This window comes from Astatotilapia calliptera, chromosome 22 (genome assembly GCF_964374335.1).
Source record: "Astatotilapia calliptera chromosome 22, fAstCal68.1, whole genome shotgun sequence".
NCBI lineage: Eukaryota > Metazoa > Chordata > Actinopteri > Cichliformes > Cichlidae > Astatotilapia > Astatotilapia calliptera.
This window is the reverse complement of record NC_137442.1, coordinates 12,417,642-12,442,887: the sequence shown is the minus strand read 5'-3', so window position 1 is coordinate 12,442,887 and position 25,246 is coordinate 12,417,642. Positions and strand designations below refer to the sequence as shown.

At 42.1% G+C, this 25,246-nt stretch overlaps 2 protein-coding genes across 3 annotated transcripts in view; one reads left to right on the top strand and one right to left on the bottom strand.

The window, feature by feature from the left end:
* The window catches only part of LOC113014370 (dolichyl-diphosphooligosaccharide--protein glycosyltransferase subunit STT3B), a 104,401-nt gene extending 101,235 nt beyond the window's left edge, over positions 1–3,166 (top strand). Inside the window, exon 16 of the mRNA XM_026155846.2 lies at positions 9–3,166. Within this exon, the coding sequence (XP_026011631.1) occupies positions 9–83 (75 nt within the window). The 3' untranslated portion in view covers positions 84–3,166. The remainder of the gene's footprint in view (positions 1–8) is intronic.
* The window catches only part of osbpl10a (oxysterol binding protein-like 10a), a 102,150-nt gene continuing 79,754 nt past the window's right edge, over positions 2,851–25,246 (bottom strand). The window contains exons 8-13 of one of the 2 annotated variants that reach the window (XM_026155847.2): positions 19,992–20,141; positions 19,104–19,602; positions 13,544–13,730; positions 11,821–12,003; positions 11,577–11,730; positions 2,851–6,863 (exon numbers count right to left, since the gene is read on the bottom strand). In XM_026155847.2, the coding sequence (XP_026011632.2) occupies positions 6,819–6,863; positions 11,577–11,730; positions 11,821–12,003; positions 13,544–13,730; positions 19,104–19,602; positions 19,992–20,141 (1,218 nt within the window). In that variant the 3' untranslated portion in view covers positions 2,851–6,818. The remainder of the gene's footprint in view (positions 6,864–11,576; positions 11,731–11,820; positions 12,004–13,543; positions 13,731–19,103; positions 19,603–19,991; positions 20,142–25,246) is intronic. The other variant, XM_080296568.1, reaches the window with a different exon arrangement.

Genomic DNA, 25,246 nt, shown 5'->3' with positions numbered 1-25,246 from the left:
CTAACCAGACCGCCAAGAGGAAGCGAGGGCACATCAAGAACAAACTTGCCATGAAGAAGGGCAAGAAACTCCAAAAAAAATAACGGCGACGAATCGTGAACTGTAGGAGAACAAACGTGAAGAAACCTCTAAACACCAATGATGAAGAACACAGGTGCTGTTTTATCTGGCAGTTGGTCTCGGGCGCTTGTCTCTAGAGCGCCCTCGTGTGTCGAGGATGTGTCATATCTGGTTAGCTCCAGAATTGTCGTCCGTTTTTTTTGGTTTTTGGTTTTTTTATCCTGAGGATGTTTGTCTTGCGTTTTCTTCTACTGTTTTTTTTTTCTTTTCAATTCTTTTTTTTATTTTTTATTACTTTGTACTTGAATGTGTGGTGAGGCATAGGGCTGCTTTACTGGGTCCAGCGTTGATTTAATTTTTGTGATGTTAATTAAGTGCTTATCAGTACAGGGATCGGGTGAAGGCGAAACAAGAGAAGACTAGGAACATTTGCACCAAAGACCCATCGACCTTGCTCCGTGGCACATGTGAACTCATTACTGGGAGCGAGGAGGCGAAGCAGTGAAAGCCGAGGACTTTGTTCCTGACTCGTGTACAGTAGGACAGTATGCGGTATGGAGGAACGTCACCATCCACGCACAGCCCTTCTGTAATATTAACCTTTTTGTCATCATCTCTTTTCTGTCTTCTGCCTGGCTTCCTGACCCCTGTTTTCCCCACAGATTCTCTGGGGAGAGAAATTGGCCTAATATGTAAATATGCGATATAAAGAGAAACTGTCTAAAAGGATGATAATATATTGGATTGTTGTGGTGACTTTTTAAATATGCAGTTTCTGGGTTTTTTTGTTTAGTTTTTTTTTCTTCCCAGTTTTTGTGCGATTGTTTGATTTTTGTTTGACAGCATTTAGAACAGTGAATGCAATAATTCTTGTACAGAGGGGCTTGAGATTTTTGCTGACAGAATGAATTTGAATGTGAATTTTTACACACCCCCTGTTTTTCCCCCCCTCTAAATGCATAGATTGTACATTTCTGCTGCTAGGGTTTAAAGACGGAAACAAGCAACTGTGTGTACAAAGTAGTGATTAATAAATTAGGCCTCCCTTCCTGCAGGGGGAGCTCTCTAGTTCAAGTGAGCAAAGCCTAGTGCCTCATCGCTGGTCGTCCATCGCCTGATTTTTATCTTTCCTTTTAATTTTTACATTTGAGTTTGTGGCTGTCTACTTTTGTTTAAGCTCATCGTGTGTCAGAATGGCGGCTTCGCTGCTTCAACCAGACTGAGGCGTTGAAAACTGGAAATGTTCATAATATCTGGAAATGGACTGGTGAACTGTGAAGGGGGGGAGTGGGGGCTACATGGTATACAGGCACTGAATCTAGAAAAGATGAACTGAATGAGAAACTATAATGGACTTCCATCTCTGCCTGTAACATAAGATGGATCAGTGAGAATAAGACTAACAAATGTCTCTGTGGTACTCTGAAGCTGTGTCCCTGTCCTGTACTGTATACTACTGCTGCACTAATAGATGTTTGTACAGCAGGCGGTTGAAATAATCAATTTCCCAGTTAATGTTTTTTCCTGAAAACGGTCCTCAGAGCCAGTTGTGATGTCTTTAACTTTTTACTCATTGAAAGCATACTGAGAGTAACCCTTGAAGCTCTGAAGTGAAAGGTCAGGGCTGCTTATAAAACAAAATGATTGTGCATCAGAACTTGGTGAGGGTGGTCACTTGGAAAAACTACCCTTGGAAAAACCTGAAAACTAAGGTCTTTTAGGAGTTTTATTCTTCTCCTCTGCCAGAGTAGCTTTGCATGATTCAGTTCAAAATAATCCTTATTCTTTGAAATCTCTTCAGAGAGATTATCCTCTGTCTGAAACAAACTCTAGTGGCCTCTCTGATTTTAAGCCAACTTTATTCTGATTGGCTGAAGGTTGTTGGCTGAGATGACCACATTGGTGACATCTGCTCTGTGACATCATACAAAGCCAAGATGAGACAGAGTGCTTAATATGAGCATCCAGCATTGTATTTGTACATGAGGCTGAAAAGGAGGAAAACTTAATGGATTGAGAAGTCCACAAAATAATCACTTTTTTCTGTCTCTAAAGACATTTGGAAGCTCCTTACGTTTTTAAAAGCTATAACAGTGACATTTTACTTTACTGAGATATTTTTAAAGCAGTAAAGTTTACAGCTGTTCATTGATCCATTCATTCTTTTGTTCAATGCAGTATTAAAAAGGGCTGCATGCTTTTGAATAGGTTAGCCTGTGGTTGCCTTTTAGTCTATCAGTTCAATTTTCTGTAAATTCTCCAGAAAAAGGTGTTTTAATTTTCCAGGTGCTGAGATTAGGTCTGTAATTGATAACAAAAAGAGTTTGGAATTACTTTGGAATAATCCACTTTAATACAGTTGGTTTTTTTTATTCTGCACCCCACATCATGTTTAGAACTGGTGAGTTGGTTCCTGATACTGATTATATTTCAGAAAAACCCCCTGATATTTATCTTTAAAAAAGACATAATATAAAATATTTCTATCCTAGTAGTGTTAGTTGGAGTATGCGGTATGCAGCTGGGACACAGCTCTGAGTGGTAGCCTATGTCTTATTCTATGGGCATTGCACTGTTCTCCGTGTGTTTGGGTTCTTAGACTCTGTCTAAAAACTAATGTGTGCACGCTTCTGTAACTTTTTTTTTCTTGATCAAAAAAGTGACACATCATGCAGATATACTTGTTTTGTCACATTTTACAAAAAATAACTTTTGTTCATATCGGGTGTTTTTTTTTTTTTTGTTTTTGTATCTGAATGCTTTGATCTCTCAAACTTGTCACCGTTTGAGGCTTCAGACCTTCGACATGCCACTTCATTGTTCTGTTACACAGAGGACAGAGTTCAGACTAAGCCTTAATGTGATGTACAGTGTGCTCCTCTTTTGTGCTCATTTGTTTTGTTTGTTTAATTAGGAACAGCAGAATGGTTGCTCTGAATTTCCTCATGTCTTAGAATCTCGGTGGCATCTGTCCCCGACAACATCTTTCTTTTTTTGTTGTTGTTCTAATGCAGTCTCTTCCCACATGTGTCTGCTCATCTTCAGAGTTTACATTTTTACATTGTTGTTCTGTTCAGCCATCTTTGAATATACACTTTAAAGAAAACACTGGTGTGTGTGTGTGTGTGTTGTTGCTGGTCTTCTCACTTTGAAAGCGTTGCATGGACCATCTGTAAATGTGACTTTAAACATAGTTGAATGCAAAATGAACCACTTGATGGCAGCATTACACTTTGGGTGAAGACTTTTGCTTCTGAGTGTGCAGCAGTACGCATAAAGAACACTGATTGTGGAGGGGGTGAGATCTCTTTATTTGGTGGCGGATGAGTAGCTGTTCTTCAGCCACTTATTATTTAATGCGATCTCAACTCGTGATTTCTCCAGTGAAGATACTTCACTCTATATATTTACTTTTGTGCTGAAAATAATCTCACTCTGGGCCTTAGTGCAGCTTTTGAGTTCACCCTGTCTGAGATGACCCTAGCTCACCATTTATTTGAAGTCTTCCGATTGGTTTCCCCTTGCAAACAAAAGGTTTGAACCTCAGGTGGGTGGAGCTTCTGTGCCTGAGATCACCATATTGGGGATATCGGTTCCCTCTGACATCATTAAGAGCCAAGAGTATAAAAAAGACTTAAACTGAGCCTTTAGAGCAGTCTGAAGTCTGAGCTTTTGGGCTTACAGGGTTTGCTTGCACATGTTGCTGAAACCATTATTTGCAAGAGTATGCATGTGACAGAGAATAAGGAAATGCTTGGTGAGTCCCCTTTGAGCAACGGTGCCTGGCAACAAAGCCTAAGAATGATGTATTAAAGCAGGTGGCACTTTAACTCCTGACAGTAATGAGAAGCGTTGCAGCAGTGCTTAGATGTAAAGTCTGCAGCCACACTAGCACTGCGAATCTTGGCATCGCTACAGCGATATGAGTCGGGCGGTGAATTGGCCTCATGGTGGTGCCAGAAGAAAGGACATCTCCATATAAATCAAAAGGTTTCTCTTCTACAGCTGGCACTACTTCACCAAAAGCTCAGCTTTAAATTTCAAATTATTTTAGTTTTCACCAGCTGAAGCGTAAGACTTGTAGGTGAAATTACTGTTGAAGATGATGCCAATATGCCACAGGCCTTTTCACTGCATGTTACAGCAGGAAAAACACAGGTATGAAAATAAAAATTGTTTTGGAAACACACGGGGTTTTTTCCTCTCCCCTTCTGTTCTTTGCATTGGAAGAGTTTACAAATGCCATTTGCTAAGCTTGCTAGCATTAGCCGAGATTTTGGCATTCTTTCATGTCAACAAAAGAAACGATGTAACATGAAACATGTTGTGGATGCTGATGCGGGTGATATGGTGACTGTGTCCATCTTTTATATACAGCCTATGCATGCACAGTGTGCTGTGCAAAATCAAGATGTGCTGGACGAGCAGCCGAAAAAGCCGCAGCAACTGTGATGCTATCATGTAAATATGTATCCACCACCTTCACCTCCAGCTCTGAAGGGGGGGGAAAAAAAAGAGGGGTCCAAACCTGGTGCTGGCACGGTGTACCTAATGAAATGTCTGATTAGTGTTAACATACTAATTGTGTAATCAGCTGACGGGGATCTAGTCAGTGGTACATATGTGGATGCTTGCTCATAGGGGCTCGTATGATTGGAGTTTTCTCTGTATTACAGGGCAGTGATGTCAAACTCATTTTACCACGAGGGACACACTTTGATCTTAAGTTAGCCGGATAAGTGAGACTCCACTTTGTGTCAGTGTACAGACGTTTAACTACACGTTTAATCCCTGGGACATCTTAGTACAAGATAATGAAGTGCCATTTCAACAGCACAAAACAATTTTTCTACATGATAAATTTAGAAAAATCAAAAAGTCAACAATGAAAAATTAACTTCTGTCCTTTTATTCTTTACTAAGTAGTTAAGTAATAAATATAGTATGACTGGCTGTGAGAGAGATGTTAATCAGGAAAAACTATCAAATTAATTAAAAAAAAAAAATACTGTTAAAAGTCTAAAAATGTATGTCCTCATTCATATTTTGGCCAGATTGTAATCTTTGTCAGGGCAATACTGAACCCCGGGCCTAATGTTTGACACCCCTGCTGCATTGCTTTTACCTTGCAGTATAAAGCCCTGTGATGCAGCTGTGACTGCTATATAAATAAAATTGAACTGAAGTTGTATTAGCATGGCTAGGGGAAAAAAAAAGAGGTTGGCCACCTGTGACAGCTAACATGCTGTATGCACGAGTTTTGCCCGAGCCCAGATGTTCCCAGGTTTCATTAAAGAAAACATGTTTAATAATTGCTTGTTGGATTCATGTAAGGCCAAAGTCAGTGTTTGTGTAAAACAAGCTCCAACATTGGTCTAAATGTCTGACAGGTTTGTTTTTTACACATATATAATGCAGAGCATCATCATGGAGTGGGTGAGCTCATCTGCATACAAATACTGTCATACGTTAAAAACCTAAGGCGGGGTTGTGCGGTTTTCTTTCTTTTATGACAAAAAATAAACAGTTTTCATTTAAAACCTTTTTACTTTATTGTAGAAAAGCCGATCAGTCTGAATAATCGTCACATATCTCGTCAAATGTAGACATAAAAACGCGAGTACACAGTGGTATGAACCTCTTCCTGCAGTGTCCCAGTGATTGTTATTCTGGCAGACCTTCATCTTCACAGAGGCAGCCTCTTTCCCCCACCACCACCACCACCCCCAAAATGTGATAACATGGCTGTATGTTCCTGCAAGCTGCCTCATCCATAATCATCACCACAGCTGAAACAAAGAAGTATTAACTTCAGGAGGCACAGACGGGGTGTACAGGGGCTCCCTAATTATGGACGTGTCGTCTGAGGGGCGCAGATACAACACCGATTAGAGGAGCTCTTGGCTACAATACAAACAAACCGGTGTTTTCTTCTGGAAGAAAAAGCGTGTGATGGTGAAACGAGAGGTAGTAATGGAGCTCATCTGGTAGGCAGAGGTGATAGAGCAACATACTGTCGTAAGCATGTGTAGTAGCCATCAGTACAAGATGGGAAAGCATACTGTACAATTAAAATGTGCCAAGATACATTCATAGTGCAGACACAAACAATCAGGACCTTCACTTTCTAGTAACCTGCTGTAATATATTCTATTTTAATATATACTAAATCATCTAATATAGTACATTTGATTTTAAATAGTTTTAAATCTGCTTAGGTTTCCTTAATTCTTCTAAAGCTCTGAGAGACCCAACCTGATTGGTAAAAGCCATCGATACAAAATAGTAGATTTACTTCTATGTTAAGTGCTCTATAAACAAACTAATCTGGGAACTACAGTGTTATGTGTTACGGGAGATGTGATCCACTCTAACAAGGCATGAAACCTGGAACAAACACTGATTTCTGAGAAAAATGCGCTGATCATTAAAAAGAAAAATACAAAGTGGGAGACTAGTGGCAGGCGTCATAAACTATGTGTGTGTGCAAAAAAAGGCCTTGACAGGTGAAAAATAGAAATATTCTACTTTGAATACTACCAACTGTATATAAAATGTACTGCTCTCCCCAGGAGTCCCAAACTGTGGAGATCCATTTGGCACCTTGTTTGTTTCCTGTTTGTGTCGCCGTAGTGTCACTCAGTGGGGTCTGAAGGTCCATGGGGGACGCCGCTCCCCTTGTTTGACCCCCTCCCCCATCCTCCTCAGCACGGGGAACTGGAGTTGTTATAGTCCATTAGAAAGGAGCGTTTTTGATGTCAGGTTGACTTCCACAGCGGGTTATTATAGCTCCAACCATCCCCCTGCACAGGTGAGGGAGAAAAAGCCTTTTAAGAAAATAAAGCTCAAATTTGGATCAAATTACCAAAATTTACAAAGTAAGGCCCATTTAAATCCCACCCAGTGCATCTTTAAAAACGTGCAATATTGTATAAAAGCTCTTTATGCTTGATAGCATATGAAAATCAGAAATTTAGATTATAACATTATTTCCTAAAATCAATCAAAATAGGATTCAGAAAGCAGTAAAGTCCAACTTTTGAAAAGTATGCTAATTTATACACCATTACTTGGCTCATGGGCTCTTTTACCGCAAATTACTGCATCAGTGTGAGTCGAAGAGATCAGTAACACCAACGCAGTGCGCAAAGCTGAAGTCCACGTTGCTCTGTTAGCATCTGTAGTCTTCTTGATAAAGCTAGTCAGCTGATGATTGAAGCACAAAGTGCTCTGAAATCTGTGTTGATTCTGGACTTGGTAAAAACAGAGCGAACCAACCACCACCAACACCAGCAGATCACATGACAACTGCAGAAACTTCACTCTGGAGCTTGGATTCGGTGACTTCCTCTCTTCCTCCAGACTCCATGACTTTGATTTCCAATTAAAAGCAAAATTGACTTTCATCTGAAAACTTGGATCCTCATCTCTGAGAGACGCACAGTATTTGTACAGTTTGAACTGCAATGTATTCAAACTAGAAAATTCTCATAATCTGAGATAATGATTCAGTTTTTCATGTGCTGTAAGAAATAATCAGTCAATTATATATAAAAGGATGTTTCACTTCATATGGAACAAAATGTATCGTTTGGAAGTAAAAAGCAAAAAGAAAAGATGATTTTTTTTTTTTTTTTGCACATACACTTGTACTAGTTTTCTCTACAGGTGGTTGTGGCTCAGGAGGTAGAGCAGGTCATCTCTTCCAGTATGAATGCTAAAGTATTCTTGTGCAAGATACTGAACCCAGAGTTGCTTCTGATGTGTTTATATGTAATTGTGCATGAATGTTAGATAGAAAACACTTAGATGTAGAAAAAAAACTGCTTGTGTGCCTGAGTCATAGTGTATAACGTGCTTTACATAAGAACCAGTCCATTTCTGTAAGGTAGACAGCTCTTCCCGCTCCACCACAACCACCCACACATGCAGGGCCTTGGAGTAGGGGTATGTCACCAGGGTGCAGAGGAGGCTACCCCCCCCCTCTGTCCCCTTCTGGCTGCCTCTGCCTCAATTTTATCCCACAACTTAGACATTCACATTACTCACACTCTCATTACACATACATATAGGATCTTGGGGGTGGGCACGATGCACGGAGTCCAAAGTACCATCAGGGTGTACACCCCACCCCTGGCATCGTTGCCCACCTCTCAATTTTAAATACACGTAGACATTGAGGGCTAGCAGGAGGGACCATGCGCTTACCTGCTGCTCTCTGGCAGGTAGCTCCAAGCCCTCCTGGGTTTTAAATGCACCTTAGAACACACATGCATCAACACTACAATGAGCGGGTGGAGGGAGGTTTGGAGTCTTCTCTCACCCCCATTCTCTGCGACCTGCTGGAGCGGGGGGGCTAGGAGGAGGAGTTGGCCGTCCGACTGCGGTCTGGAGTGTGGGGCCTCCCTGCTGCTGCGGAGTCGGGGCGGTCTGCCTCTCCCCACCGCAGGGAAAAGGGTAACACCACCTGGGTCTGGGTGCAGTTCCCCCCTCCAGGGGCAAGGGTACCTAGACCCGGTTTGTAGAGTACGCTTGGGGAGTGTGATCGTGTGTACAGCGTCTCTTTATGTCTGTCTCCACGTTGGTTGAGTGTGGAGTAAGTGCATATGAGAGCATGAGGGTGGGAATGGATGTTTGTATCTGTGTGTGCCTGTATGTCTGTGTCTATATGTCAGGTTGGGTGTCAGGCGCCACCTCTCTGGGGACATCTCAGGCCCTCCAAGGTTTGGAGGCCTATCTCCCCCTACCACCACTTCCCCTGCCAGTGGCGGACTCCCTCAGGTGTCGGTGCGTTGGTGGTTCTTTGTGTCCGGGGATGGGCGTCCAGGTACACACCGGCTCACTCCTTGGCGGCCGCTTATCGGGGCCTGGAGCCTGGGGCTCGCTCGGGCCACTTCGGAGGTGGGGTGCCCCCGGCCTCTCGGCCTGGGGCTCGGTCACTCAGGCGCGGCTGGCTGCCGGCGGAGCTCACGGGCGCGTCACTGCAACTCCCCCTGGCTTCTGCTCCGCGGCTGCTGAGTGAGCCCTCATCTGGGACTCTCCTCAGCTCTTTCTGGGACAGTGGCGCAGCTGCCCCTCTGTTGGTCTTCCTTGGTCTCTTGTGTTCTGGGGGCCTCTGGATGTCTGGAGTTTTGATCTCCTCCATACCTGCTTCATGCCCTGGAGGACGGGGCTGTGGCCCCCCCACACCCTCTAGCAGATTATTACATGAAGGAACCTTTTAAAAAACAAAAAACAAGCGCGTCCATGCTCACAGGTGTACACACGGGTGATCACACCCACAAACTACACCCTTTTTGGCTCCTACCTCAAAGCACACTGTGTTCTGTTGATCTTATGTGCTGCACAATAATGTTTAACATTTAGTATTTACTGTCATATTCCCATATATCATTGTGATGTTGTTTATTCTATTACTCTTGTTCTCTTCTGCTTGTTTTCTTTTTTCTTTCTCAGCAGGTGATCCAGGTGATCATTTTTTTCTTCTCTGCCCGTTCTGTTGGTTTTTGTCTTTTGCCCTTCTCCCCCGTCCCTCTTCTCAGCTGTTTCTCTTTCCCTCTTTCTTTCTCCCCTTCTTTCCCCCAGTCAAGTCTGTCCCGTATTCAGTAAGTGAAAATAAAATAAACAATAAAAGGTGAATCAAATGGATCATTACGGCAAGGCTGGGATGGTCAATTTGGTAAAGTAAATCCGTTGGGCATCTTTCTTTGCCTTTAGACAACAATTCTGATGGCAAAAGAGCCAAACGGGACAGGCCAAAAAAAAAAAAAAAAAAAAAAAAAAAAAGGTAGACAGCAATATAGTGGAAGCAAAGGTGATTAAAGCAGAACGACTTTGCGTGTTCTTCACGAGTTCTCTTTTAGTCGGTTGCCACTGCAGAAGCAAGAACTAAACCTAACATTTAGTTTGTGACCCAAAAATGTATCACCACAAAAACAGCACACAGTATAATCACACAGTTACAAGCGCTGTGTGTGCTAGTGATGGGATTTCCGGCTCTTTTTAGAGATCCGGCTCTTTCGGTTCGGCTCACTAAAAAGAGCCGGCTCTTTCGGCTCCGAACTGGCTCTTCAGGTTGTTTTGTTGCTTTAATTTATTTATTATTAACAATAATATAAAATTATGCACAAAAGGAATTACTAACGTAAAAACAAGTGGTTTTATTTATATATGTTTATATATAAATATATGCGGTGGCCCCTAGAGACAAAACACGTATAAACTCCAAAACACATTTCTAGCATGAACTGAACTTCCAAAGCAGAGCTACTAGATCACTTAAATCACACAATTGAAAGCATGTGTGTATTGTTTGTGTATTTATACACAGGCACTCATATATATATTCAAATAATTTAAAAAAAAGTTCATTTACCTGTTATTACCACACACCAAATCCGGTCGTTGGTACTTGCTGGCTTGTGTAGCCACAAGATAACAAAGGCTCAACACTGTGCCCAGCATCCTGGAGCACTTCTGTTGTCTTTTGTACGTGTTTTGAGTTTTTATGTGCTTCTGAGCTTTTATATGCTTCTGAGTTTTTACGTGCTTCGGAGTTTGTACGTGTTTTTACGTGTTTTGGAGTTTTTACGTGTTTTGGAGTTTGTACGTGTTTTTACGTGTTTTGGAGTTTGTACATGCTTCAGAGTTCGTACGTGATTTGAAGTTTGTATGTGCTTTGTCTCTAGGGGCCACCGTAAATATACTTTGATTTATTCACTCCACATAAAATGTAATAAATAAATCATATAATACAACAATCAACTATTCACATTTCAAGTTTTAACTATTTAAATTTTCAGCTTTTTCCTTTCACAAATTTAAAGTGAAAAGAACACAAAACACTGCAAACCACAACACAATTAAATATAAATTATAATATGAAAACTAAAAGAACATGCATATTCTCTGTCATATGGACCTGCATGAATAAACTTTCTCAATCCTTTATCATCTGCAACCGAAAATAGTTGTGGATGATTACTATACCTTTCTAATGTTGTTGTCCCTGCCTCTCTTTCTCTCTCTCTGGCTCTGTTCCTGTGCTACTGAGTGTAACTACCGCCCCTCCCCCCTCTGCCCAGCGTAAAGCACAAGGCTCGCGTGCAGAGTGAAGCGGAAAAAAAGTGCGAGAGAGAGGCTGAGAGAAAGAAAAAAAAAAAAAAAAAAAAACCCACGTGACGGCTCGCGATAAGGAGCCGGCTCGCGTCGTTCACGTCAAAGAGCCGGCTCTAAGAGCCATTTCGTTCGCGAACGACCCATCACTAGTGTGTGCTACTAATGAGGAAAAGGGGAGAGGCGTTACCTCGAGTTAAAAATAAAGCTTACTTCTGAAACAATCAGCAAGGCTCAAAATTCTTTTGCTTGTCAGGGCGACTAAATAATGCAAAGATTTTCACTCAGATTTCACAGTAAATGAAGCGCACTATAGTATTATGCCGTTCAGTGGGATATACTTTGAAATAGGAATGTTTACAAACTAGAGCTCAGACTGAATCTTATTGCTCTTGCAGTACCTCTTTAGTGAAGTATTTGGGCATCCAGGGTTTGTTATCAGCTGCTCTCTGCCTCTCCTCCCCTCTCTGACACTCCTCCAGTCTGTGTTTGTGCTCCGTGGCCTCGTCGATGTTCCCTTCCTTCAGCGACTTGGTGACGTTTTGCCACAACCGCCTATAAGCCAAAACACATTTAAAACCGTGTCGGAGGGCAAATGAGTGTGAAACGCTCCCAAAATGCTCACTGAACTCTGCTGCCTTTCACCTGGATTCTGTCCTCGCCTGTTTCTCCACCGGCCGCAGCTTCTTCTTGGTGACGGGAAGTTTGGTCGTGTCGATCACTTTGGTTTCCCCGCTGCTGTACGTGAACTCCAGCGTGCCGTTCCACTCTCCCTGTGCTTTGCACACGATGGTGTTGGTCGGGTTGTGCTTGACCTCTGCTGTCACCCTATGGCAGCAAGACAGAGACCGTTGTTGTTGTTGTTAAGTTAAAAGCAGCCTTTAGCAAGCAGATAGTTAAGATATATACATGCACTTAAAATCAATTAATGGGTGTTTGGGCTGTTTGTCTTCTCTGGGCTGTCAAAGCCACATCTGCCATCATTACTCTGCTCCCTGTGCTTTGAATCCCAGTGCTGCTCTTCTAGTTTGACTTTCAGACTCCCAATCTCCACCTCATTTGTTTGCTCAAAGCCTTATCCAATTCTCCACCTGCTTCATCTCCAACACTGCCAACATCTAGATTGCATGGATTGTCACCTACTACTTACTCTGCTCTGCCATTATTCAGTTTCATCAGAGTTTAATCGCCAAATAGTTCCTTTATTGAAGCAGTTTTACTAAAACTACCTTCCATACTGTGCTTACACTGTGACATCCATCTGTTGACTAAATTTAAGGAAACACGGTGAGCTTGAGCTCAAGGTGGCTCGGAATGAAACGTCTCTCAGTCCATCCACAGGAGCCTAAGGGGTCACTGAGTTGTTTGATTATGAAAACGATGTAAGTAACACGCTACGGCATTTACCATTACTGGATCTGAAGTCTACTAAATGCCTGTGGAAGATTTTGGACCAGTGTTGGGTCGCACTCTCCACCACCACTGTCAGAAAATGGTCACAAAATTTAAATGGTCGCCTGTCTTTACTTAGTCGCTAAATCACATTACTCCAATCATTTTTCAGGAAGTTGTGACTTATTTGTTTGGCTTAATCAGGAAGACAAAAAGAGCAAAGCTCTCCATATTATTTGGTTCAAGTAATAAATGATTTTCTTGAAAAAGTTATGCAACAAGCAATGCTTGGATCCGTAGGCTCTTCCTCAAGCAATCCCTATCATCTGTTGACCAACAGGGTGAACTGAAGTGCCATCCAGAGCCTGTAAAGAGAACAATGCAGGAGGAAGACATAGAGGGTCCTCTCACCATAGACATCCCAGCCACAGACTCTTAACTCTCTTGGTACTGAGCAGAAGCATTCAAACTGCATACAACAGGTTCAGGGAGAGCATCCACCTGCCACACCTGGATTGTTCTTATGAAACTTCCTGGTTCACACTGATGATGCCACATTGACAGCATAAGTGTGCTCAATACATCAACTTTATGCAAGCATCTACTCAGTGTGTGGGAAACATTGTTTTCTCTTAACGGTGAAGAAGAGTTCTGGTGCGACAGATAGTTAATGTTCTTTATGACCAAATTATTGGCAAACATTTCCTGTATTTTCTTTGCTTAAATCAGCTAAAATGTTTCATTTTATAAAATAACTCACAAATACTGAAACGTTAAGACAGAAGCATAAGCTGTGAAATCCACTGCATGCATGAACTACTACTGTTGGTGACATAATCTGTCATATGTAAGAGTCTGATAACCTCACAGATGAATTATTTCGCTTCCTCTGCCTTCCCTGAAGTGAACAAGAACCAGCCGTCCTTAAACTGAATCACATGTATGAAGAAGCTATCGCAGAGGGGGGAATACTCACCGATGTACCTTCCCTCCGTAGAAAGGCTTTGTGTGGAAGGTCACTGTGGCCGAGTAGCCGCTCTTGACACAGTTGATGGAGACTTTGCCCCCCAGCTCCACCCAGGGCACAGTGAGGATGGAGCGGGCGTAGGCACAGGGCAATGTGAAGACGTACTCCTCGTCGTGCTCGAGGAGATAAAGGACTCCTACGGGGAGAAAGAGACGGAGCTCTTAAAGTCAGTCCGACAGGATATGATGAGAGCAGCTACAAGAATTTTTTTTTTTTTTTTTTTTTTTTGAAGCTCATTGTGAGAATGAATTGTTTGAGTAATCCAAGAGTGTGAACACCATTTTCCAAGAAGTTTAAATCAGGTGAGGAATGCCAGCACAGTTGATTTGCCTGCACACCATCCGTCTTTGTCTGAAAACACAATCAGCTGTCAAAGTAATTAAATGCGTGGGCTTCGTATATGGATACTAAGCCAGCTATGTGCCCGTCACTGACTGAGCATTTTTCGCTTATGAAACACAGAAGGCAGCCTGGAGACTTAAACAGCAGATACAGACATTAGACACTGTTTAAAAACTTTACACTTACATCAAACGTGCACACATGTAGGGGTGCAACACTTTCTTTTTTTAACAAATATGGATTCAGATGTGTTTTCAGTTCAAGCTTTATCCGAAAGATCTTTAAAGCTGATATATTTATTGTTAAAGTTGTAGATGATTATATAGAACATAGCCAAAGGTTTCTAGCCATGAGGGCAGCTTATTGGCGAGTTACCCCTTTCAAGTGTCAGGCAGTCCTAAACTTTTTCTACGACAGCTATGAGATAATATGTCCCTAATACAGTCTCAGGTGGGTGGGCGCCGCCTTCTGATAAAACCTGTTTGAGGGACAGCCAATCACGGGGAGGGCTGCCTTAAAGACAGCTTGGTTCAGACGGGTCACATAAATAAGATATTAACGGCATAATAGGACATTTAGATGGGAATTATTTTTTGAATTGTGAATCATGCAAAGCCATTCTAATATAGTCTAAGACAATAAAAAGGAGCTGAACCAAAACCACTCAAGATGATGTCTGATTCCAACAGATGTGTCACAGTGCATTTCAGAACAGATCCATGAGCAGCTTCCAGCTCTGGATTGCACAGGAACAACAAAAATCATCAAATTTACCAAATAAAAGATAAAAAGCAGACTGCATGCTCTGCTTTTGAGATGCTCAAGATAGTCAGAAGTTTACATACAGTCATCCTAGGCATGGTAGTCATTGTGATTTTGGGCTTGCAATGATTTGTTTGACAGCACTCCTTGGACTGACCAATACTAAGGACAATGGTAAAGTCCAAGGAACTCAGTGAAGATCTGAGAACTGTAGATTTTAACAGGTTGGAGCTATTAGACCCATTTCTAAACTGCAGATTCAAAGGTGATCAGTTTAAACACACAAGTCGGCCATAAAGTGGAAACTGCTGAAACGCTAGCATCACTGTGACAGTGAAGCAGGTTTTACATCGCCTCCGTACTAAGAGGATGTAGACCAAGAAAGAAGCCCCTGCTACAAAATCAACACCTTGAAGCTTGACTGAAATTTCCAGCTGCGCACTTGGACAAGCCAAATGCTTTCTGGAGAAATGTTTTATGGTCAGATGACACAAAGATTCAGTAATTTGGCCACAGTAACGAGGTCTGTTTGGAGAAGTAAAGGCGAGGCTTTCAAACCTAAGAACACTGTACCAGCTGTCAAGCATGGAGGTGGTAGCATCATGCTCTGGGGGCTGTTTTGCTGCTAGTGGTGCTGGTACAGTCAACAAAGTGGATGGAATAATAAAGAACAACCCAAATGAACAGTTGAAACTTAGACACAGTTATAACAGGAAAATGATCCTAAATATACATCAAACTGGTTTTGAAACTGATAAAAAAAAACGTTAACAGTTGCTGGTTTGGCTTTCTTAAAGCTCTGACCTCAACCCAATTGAACATTTGGACTAGACTTAAAAGCTGCGTCTGTGCCAGGAATTAATCAATTGAATTGAATTTTAAATTTTGCCAAACAGAGTGATCAAACACCGGAATTATGGGATATATATAGTTTGAACCTGTATTAATTTGCAATTATAAAAGCTATTAGCTACACTGGAGAATGTTTAGCAAAATAGAAACCAGTTTATCTCTTTGGGCTCCTTGTTTGTGTTTCAGTCTCTCAGGAATCCCCATAAAGAAAAGCTATTGTGCTTCTAATAATCCACTCACCAACATCATGTGTGTCATCAGTGTACAAGGAGATTTAGTTAGATCAAGTTTTCCCATGCCCCTCTCATGACCACGAACAATTTTCAGCTCTACCATCATAACCTCGTGTTTGCAAGAGGTCACTTGTTTAGCTGTTTCACTGCAAGATGCCTTCAGGGGAAAAAACTGCATGCGGTCCTATTGTGAGCACATAATGACACAGAGTGAGAGAAACCAGCGACGGGAGTGCCAGGCTTAACCAAGTACTGCTGAAAGAACTGTCTGTATGGTAAATGAGTAAACTCGTGGTGGTGGAGTTATTCAGAGCTCATTTAGGGCAAATAAAAGTAGCAACCACAAAATATAAGAAATGAATTCCTCCTCCAAGGGGCTCAAGTGACGAAGCTTTTCATTTACGAGTCAAACACATAGAAAAACTATTAGAGAGATGCAAATACTTCAGCATTATTCTTACATTAGGGCACATTTTGAGTAAAAATGCTTTGGTGCTTTAGACAATTAAATATGAAGATCAATACCACGTATATATAAACTGGGTTATTTAGGAAAGTGCAACACAAACAAAAATCTGTACTGATTCATCTGAACCTTTAACTGACAGAAGTACATAAAAGTATTTAAAAATATAATTGTAACTATTTTTTAAAATTATACAAATTTAGAATTTGATGGCTTCAAAAACATTCAACAAGCTGGGACAGACCTATGATGGATGTTTCCTCCAATTAGGAAACGCTGCTGGTTGCCCATTTATTGCATTGACTTTTTGTTTTACATTTTTTCTGACCGACAAAATGTTCACTTAACAAACTGGTCACTCGGCTGTCATGAGCCAATTCCATAAGTTTCCATTTAAAAAATAATCATGGTCCAACTTTGAGCAACAATCAGAGTCTGTCTGCAACAACAGACTCGACTCAACTGGTTGTAAAAGGAAAGTTGCTGAGCACCACATAATTACACCACATAAGTCACTGTCCTGAAGCAACAACATCAGTATTTGTGGAGTAATTTCTGTTTCCAATACGATTCTGCCTGGACTCTGAATGTGAATAGTTAATGTGAATTTCTGCGAACAGTTAATCTCCATATTATCACAAACAGTTTGCATGCACTGTATCTGAACCTGACCTCATTCAATCACACCTGATAGCAGACTGACCCCGACTTTTTCTTTGACCATTTTTGCACTAAAGTCACTGTGAAGACTGCAACTAACTGCAAGTGGTTGCAATCCTGATTCCAGTCTTCAAAGCAATCATTTCAAGGGCAACAAGACTGCATACTTGTCATACTACCTTGGGTCGTTCTGTGGTTTTCCCTAGTGCACAGATGTCGAACTGCAGGCCTCAAGGGCCGGTGTCCTGCAGGTTTTAGATGTGTCCTTGATCCAACACAGCTCATTTAAAGGCTAAGTTACGTCCCCAACATGCCTAGAAGTTCTCCAGAGGCCAGGTGTGTTGACCCGGGGTATTATATAAAACTTGCAGGACGCCGGCCCTTGAGGCCTGGAGTTCGACACCCCTGCTAGTGTGATTGTAGCATTAAGCAAGTTAATTGGTAGCAGGTGAAGTATCATGCACATTTCAGCAGGACAATGTCTTCATGGCTACAAAGACACAACTTCACAGACAGAGTGAGCGTTTGACCTGCTGCCAGTCCAAATCCATCTCCTGTTGAAAAAGTACAGCACTTCATAAAAAGGAGAATCACACAACAGTGACCAGGACTGCTGAGGTGAGTTGAGGCATTACAGCAAGCAAGACAAAATTTCCAGCTGCAAAACTACAACATAATATCCTCAGTACCAAAGCGATTAAAAGGTTTTATTAAAAGGAAGGCTGATGTAATCCATCAGTAAACATGCCATGTGTGTTGCAGCTGTCAAATCCTGACATCTTGTACATTTCCAAGTGCAATTAACTACTCAAAGTCTTTTCTTTGTATTTCTGTCACTTAAATAAAGGTTCAAGTGATATTATAGATTATTTCAGTGATTTTTTTTCTTCTTAGAAAATAACCCAACTTTTCAAGAAATAGGATTTATACTTGTTTAATCCAAGGCTTACACTACAGTCAGCAAAACCCTTACGTAGCACTTATATAAAAGTGTTAATGATGGCCACAATATTAAAAAACAAACAAGCAATTTCATGTTAATTATATACATATTAATATATTTTCAATAACTGTCACTCTCCTGAGTACTGAAGTCCATTATCAGTCAAGTAATGAGATAACATCCTGAGCACGTTTTCAACTAATCATGTAAAGGTTCTAAAGATGCTTTTGCATGTCATAGATTAAAGCAAAGAACTTCAGTTAATCCAGATGTGGCACATCAGTGTATAAAAAGGTTTATTATTCTTTTTTTCTATCCTACACGACCTCTAGGAGGCTCCATACATTGAGATCCAGGTCAAACCGAAATCTAGCATCTCGTGTAGCTTTCAGGCTGCATCAGCTGCCGTTTCTTATTCTGCTGCTGACTCACTGCCAATCAGTATCAGTGCCTCTTTATAAAACTACAGTATCAGCTGCTGTCAGGAAAGACGCCACTGCAAAAAATAAATCCACCAATCAATGGATCCTGGGGTGACGGTCATCGTGTTCTCTGACGGCAGCATCAGCCTCCGCGCATGACAACGAACTGCTGCATCACAACCTGGTGGCAGGTGGTCAGTTTATGTATCCGGATTTAGTTGATTGGGCCCAAGGACTTCCTGTATCTCGGCTCAGGGTGACTCATCCCTGACAGCTTACTGTACACGATGTAACAGTACCAGCAGAGAGGTCTGGGCTATTGATTGCCACAGGAGGGATCTTATAGTCCTCACACAGACAGTGGCAGGCAGTTTTGGTGAGACACACTGTTTAGAGACTTTCTACATAGCCTGTAGATGCTAGAAGGTGAGCTACACTAAATGAGGGATTGTTCTTTATTAAAGGGGAACTATTTTTCTCACTTGTGGCTGCATAGCATATTCTTGACCCTGCCAGAGTAGATTTACATGATTCACAGTTCAAAATTATGCTTATTTATCTTATGCAGGTGCATAACACTGTTCATCTGCTAACAAGCCGTTTTTCTCCTCTCCCTTTAAGACAGCTTTCTTCTGATTGGCTGCCCCTTGCAAACAGAAGCTATCAAGAACAGGTGCATGTGGCTGTGCTTACAGCTAGAGCTGTATGCATTAATAAAAATAAAGTAAAGATCAAAACAAAATGCATGAATGCAGGAGACTGATTGTTTTCTGTGATAACTTTTTTTTGACCCACAGTATTTTAGAAGGTTTGTGGTAGACTGGCTCACCTTCTCCCACCATGGACACTCCTATAGACATGCCCATGAACTTGCTCTTGGTCCACACGTGGGCGTTGACACACATCCTCCGTTCCCGGCACTCGCAATAAAACCCGGACACAGGGGGATGATGGGACACCTGCTCGGCCACAAAACGCACTCTGTAGCAGCTTCCCGGTGAGTCCTCGTCCTGCTGTGTGTTGTTGGGGCCTCTGCTTGGCTCCCGAGCCGACCCCGGGTTCGATCTGTCCAAAGGCTTGACTTTGTCCCGAGGAACTTCCCAGGAACAGTGGAAGGTCTCCCCCAACACGGGGTTGTAGGGTTTCTTTGCCACGGCACCTTTCCGCCCCTCGTGGAAGGCAGTCAGGTAATACTCCACAAAGCGGACTATTCGGTCCTCAGCTGTGGCCCCCGCTGTTATTGACAGGAACATGTCGGGGTGCGCCATGAAGTTAGCGTACATTTCCAGCAGTGATCGCTTTTCCAGAATGAAAGTAGGCAGCACCACCTAGGAAAGCAACGCAAAGGAAAGATAGACACTTTGTGACACATTTTATTTCAGTCAGTGCTGCTAAAATCAAACTTCATAGCCAAGAACTTTTTGGTAACTTGACTTTCTTCTGCCTTTCCATTTGCATCCATGAAAGGCCCAAGGCGAAGAAAGCAGCTGTGGTAGAAAGATGCCAAATTACAGAACCTAGCTGACGTCAATGACAACAAATATGATGCTAATTAACTCAGACACCGCATTAAAGAAGAAAGAATAGATGTAAAGATGAGTTACAGTTGCAGGAGGAACTTAGGAGGGTTTAGTACATGACTTTGAGGCCTGGCTGAACTAATTCTCATAAGTAAGGATGCCATCTCTCTTATAGAGTCAGTGTTTCTGTGTCATACCCGTGTGAGATCCATTCCCAGTTTGAGCTGCGAGAGCAGGTGGAGAATGATGCTCCGCTGGTCATCCAGGACGCCCAGGTCCTCCTCTTCGTTGTCCTCCGTATCCGTCACCTCCTCACTGGGGCTGACGTCTTCCAGCCCTGGGTGCTGCTGTGAAAACAAGAGGGAAAAGAAAATTGGCCCAGGTGGACTGCTTGCACAAAATCCAACATATTAATTATATTTTTTCTTCATCTTTTATGTCGGAATCACACATATTTTCACATCTTGAGAACTCAAAAAAAAAATGCAACAAACTAAGAAGTCAATCAAAAGCTAACACCAAAAGATGGTGCACATTCGGGACTTTAGTCATGCTTAGTATTCCACAGTCACAGACACAATGGTGCTCGCTCTGGCACCTGTCCTCTGAAAAGGCCAAGAGGAGGAAGATAAAGTCATTTTCTTCCCCCACCATTCAACTGTCAATACCAATGATAAGGTCACGCATCTCATTTAGAGGCCAAGACAGGACCTGTTAGAGAAGCAACCTATCGGGACACAGCCAATTACCAATTATCACCAGTCATTCGGTTCATTTTCACTGTGGCCCATTCATGTCCTTTCAGCCTTTCAAGGCACTTTGAGTGTTTTAAATGGCAACAGGAGCTCTGAATTTCTCTGAGTGCGCCGACTGGCCTCTTGTTTGGACTCAAGAGCCTCGAGCTCTGACCTTCACTACGTCTGCAATGGTGAGAAGTTGTGTCCTTCGTTTGTGTCCCACCATTCAACTACAAACACATCCAGTCGAGGTTAAAGAGGAGCTCGTGCCTTTGATATCTCCTGCAGCAACTTGGGGCAGAAAAGAAGATGGGAAAGAAAAAAGAAAGAGGTTGATGTATAATGCAGAAAGTGCTCTCGAGGCTGCAGGCAACAACAACTCTCTGCACGCCCCTCTGCTCTTTATCCTCCATTTCCATCTGTGACTCTATGCAATAACATTTACAGATACATACAGTACGTGTCTTCTTTCCTACTTTAGATTATTTTAGTGAAGACGCTGCAGGAAAAAAGCCAAAAACAGGCAGGAATACTGAGGGAAGTCTGATCTGAAACTCCAGGCAGTGTAATTGCACACAGGGCTCCTGCAGAGAGCTGGGAGAAGCAGAAGAATACCAGAGTGTTCCAGGACCCGAGTGCCTGCTTGTCACCTGAATATTTTATTCCATGGGTGCACGCCAAAATATCCACATGCACACACAGACTACACGCTCCCTGCACCAAAACATTTTTGCACAAAAGACACCAGCGCACACAGGAGGGAGCATGCATGAGCACACATGTACAGGAGTCCCAAGGGCTGCCTGGTTCTCGCAGCAGAGTGATATATATAGAAATGAAAAGGAGGGGAGGATGGTAGGAGGAGGTCTGTTATGATTTCAGTGGTTCTAACTAATTAAAGAGGTTCCTGACAGCAACAGGAAATTACTGCTGAGGAGGTCAGAGCATCTCTCCAGAAAACCCTCGAGTGGATATATCGGTGGACTCGGTGGCTGGCATTAACTCAGACTTCTTAATGCAGTCCAACTCGTCCAAAAGTGGATCATAATGTGTCTCAAATAGGAAATAACTGCAAAGTGTGTTCAGATTTATGGCTCCATCGAAGCGAGAGAGGGAGAGGACAAGAGCAAGTACACTATTAAAAGGTTTCAGCTCCGTTCCTCCCGCTACCGTCACACATTGTAGCAGAAAATCCATCATTTTAATAAGTTCTTCTATAGTCATGTTTAAAATCACGTATATGCCCCTCTTGCTCTCATGTAGTGCTTCCTGTCGCATTTTTTACCCTTTTAACCGCCCACTGTTCCTACCATAGTCCCTAACAATTACACATGTTGTGAACATTTAACATACACACAGACAAAGCTCAAATTTTCAAAGTCAAGCAGTTTCTCCCAAACTCATCTCATACAGTGTTGTATGAGATTCCTTTAAAGTGGTGAAGTAAGTATTCAGATCACCAAATTACACTTTATGTGCTTATAAAGAACAACAGAATCAGCTGTATCTGCAAAACGGTAGGTTATCTAATAATTAATCATCCAGATTTGATCTATATTTAGCAAAAATAACTTTAGTATATAATTTAACTAGTGGCTAGATATGACAAATAAACGGAGTGGAGTATAGTTCAATATTTTCCTCCAAAAATGCAATGCTTATATTCCACCATGTTCTTCATAAATGCAATATAAAGAGGATGCGAGAGATTTTTCAGATGAAACACAAAAAAATGTCAGCTTATAGCAGACCAATAAGGCATTAATACATATCTATTAACAATTAGTTACAGAATTAAGCATGTCAGATGTATTAATGAGAGTCTAAGAGTGTATTTTGCACTTCACAAACAATCTCAGCAACTTTAACAGATGCAGAAAATGTTTACCACACGAATAAACCCCGACGGCTGATTTGTTCTATAATTTATGAAGTCAACAAAGGCGCTCAGTGTTGGAGGAAAACTCACTGCCTCCCACATCAGACCAGCAATGTTCACTGCCAAAATGCACAAACTTGTGCACACTGTGTACCCCCCTCCCCAGGCTGCATATACACTTACTCACCCCATAACCAAAACAGAGAAAAAAAGATAATCAGCACACGATGCAAGGGTGCATGCACACACAAATATCAGCTCAGAAACACTTACACTGCATTGTTGTGCAGCTACAGGCTTGACCTGCATAAGACTGGATCTCATCTCCAAAAAGAAGAAAAGAAACAGATAGGCTGGCCTCAGGTAAACGATCCAGTGGAAGGAGGGAAATTAAATTTTCTTGCTCCAAAAGCAGGACGGCCACAGCACAGCACTTCAGCCGGATCAAAATCCAATTTAAGAGATATTCTCTTGGTGGAAACTCGATCTAAATTTGGATCTTTTGAGGTGATTAAAGCTCGAAGTGTCCTCTCCCACATGTGGGTTTCCTGACTGAGTGAGCAGCTGCCTTGAAGGAGTCTTGGCTCTTTGTTGTGTTTTTTTGGTTTTTGGAGAGGCGTTCAGTGTGCCTGAGCAAAGTTGCTATGCATGACTTACAGAGAGTCTCTCTCTCGCCTCTGCTAACCCCCCCCCCCGCCTTTATAAAAAGAGGGAGGAGGGAAGAAAACAGCTGAGGGAAAGTCCCAGTGATGCTTCCCTCTACACCCTCCCATCATCCATCTCCGATTTCCCTTCATCTTTCCATTTTTACCTCATCCTCCTCCACCCTTACCTCATCACTTTTTCCTCTGCTCCCCTCCCTCCTGTCTTCTTCTGACAAGGCTTCCCTACCTCCTACGCCTCCTCCTCCTCTCCTAGTATATGTGGGACGGGTGTATGTATTATCTCCTATTATTACCACTAGTCTGCCAGTTCTGCACCCCTACAGTAGTCGACTCTTCAGGAACACATGCGAGGGGGGGGTGCTATCATCTACCTTGTTCTACCTTTCAGCTCGTTTCCAGTACATTTTCTCTCTGTAACACAGACTCTTTTTTTTTTTAACTCCAGTCCTCTGTTTGATTCATTCTTCCCCACTCTTCCTCCGCCCTCACACTGTCATCTCCGTCATTGTGTCTTTCATTTACTCCCCCCCCCCAGCTCTTCATTCATGCCATCCGCTATTCTGTTTCATCATCATCTTTCTCCTTAACCGTCTTCCTCGCCCTCATTCACATGGTTCCCCCCTGCCTCCTTCTCCTTCCTAATGTATTTTTCTATCCAGTGTAGGCGTCTGCAGAAGGCTCAGTTAGTGCAAGTCTGCACTTCAAAGACTCCTTTTCTTCCTCAGTTACAACTTTGAGGGCTTGTCCTCCTTCACCAGCTGTCCTTCTCATCCCCTATCATCATCATCACTTCCATTTTCACTCATTTGTTTGTCGAAACAACATCTGAGAAAAGGAATCTACTCGAGGTGTATGAGTCTCAACTTCTAAACCACTTGCTATTTTGCAGCAGCTCTGTCCTCCTTCCAGCTCGGCCTCTGAAGTGTGTGTACGAGAGTGAAGTGGATTTCTCCTGCTTCTACTCCTCTGGGAGCAGTACACAGAAAATAAATAAATAAGAAAAATAAAAAGGAAACGATTCGTCTCCATCCAGCTCAAACACAGATTTTCATTGGCTGGATGTGTTTCCTCCTATGCAGAGCGTAAAACTGACCCTAAACCTTGTTCAGGACACGAAACACCAGCTAAACAACAGAGAGCTGGTTTTTGGGGAAATACAGCTTTTTCTCTTTTTAATGAATGAGATTAAAGTCAGTTCAAAATCCGCCACTGCAGTGTGCACGCACATCTTTTTACTGAGATTATGAAACTGACACTCTTAACAATGGGGAGCCGGCACCTACAGTACAAAGACGTCTGATGAAATATGAGCCACAGCTTCCCCTCCGTGCTGTTGTTGCTGCTGTGTTTTAAAATGGAAACTAATTATTTATCACTTCAGATTCACAAAAACAATCCAAGAGTTCAAAAACCTAAGCACGGAGTAATTTACAATTATTTGTTGAAAAAAGAAAGAAAACAGAAAGAAAACTATCGAGCAGTCCACCCTGTTAGACCAGCTTTTGCCAACAAATACTGCAGTTTTTAAAATAATGTCATGTATAGTAATACATCGGGTCCATAATGTGCAAATTGCAGTAACTGTTTGAGACTTGCAGACATTTTTTAAATACAGTTTTGGTTTTAATAATCAAAAGCAAAGCAAATACTCTGTTGGGCTGAGATCAGGTGACTGACTTGGCCCTTAAAGAATATTCGGTTTTTCTCCTGGGTTGCTTTTACAGTTTGCTTTGGACACTATGAAGTGCTGACTATATAATCCTGTTAATCTTACTTTCAACTGTCCAAATATTTTTCCCCAGAGCTGTGCAGCGTCTTTTTGGATGACTTCTGGCTAATCTGGCCTTCCTGTTCCTGAGTGCAATCAGCAGTTTGCACGTTGTTGTAAACACACTGTATTTCCATTCATGAATCCGTCTCTTGATTGTAGGCTTAGACAGCCATACGCCTGCCTCCTCAAGACTGCTCTTAACTTTACGACATCTAACCAAGTAGTTTTTCTCAAACACGGAAATAATTCTGTCGTCATGCGTTTTAGTTCTTTCAATCCTAAAGTTTCTGTTTTCTAGCTGATGGGTTTAGTTTGAGTTTTCAGCCTAATGATGGCCTGACTCACTTCACTGACATGTCTTTGTGCCTCATATTTATACTTATATATTTATTTACGCATA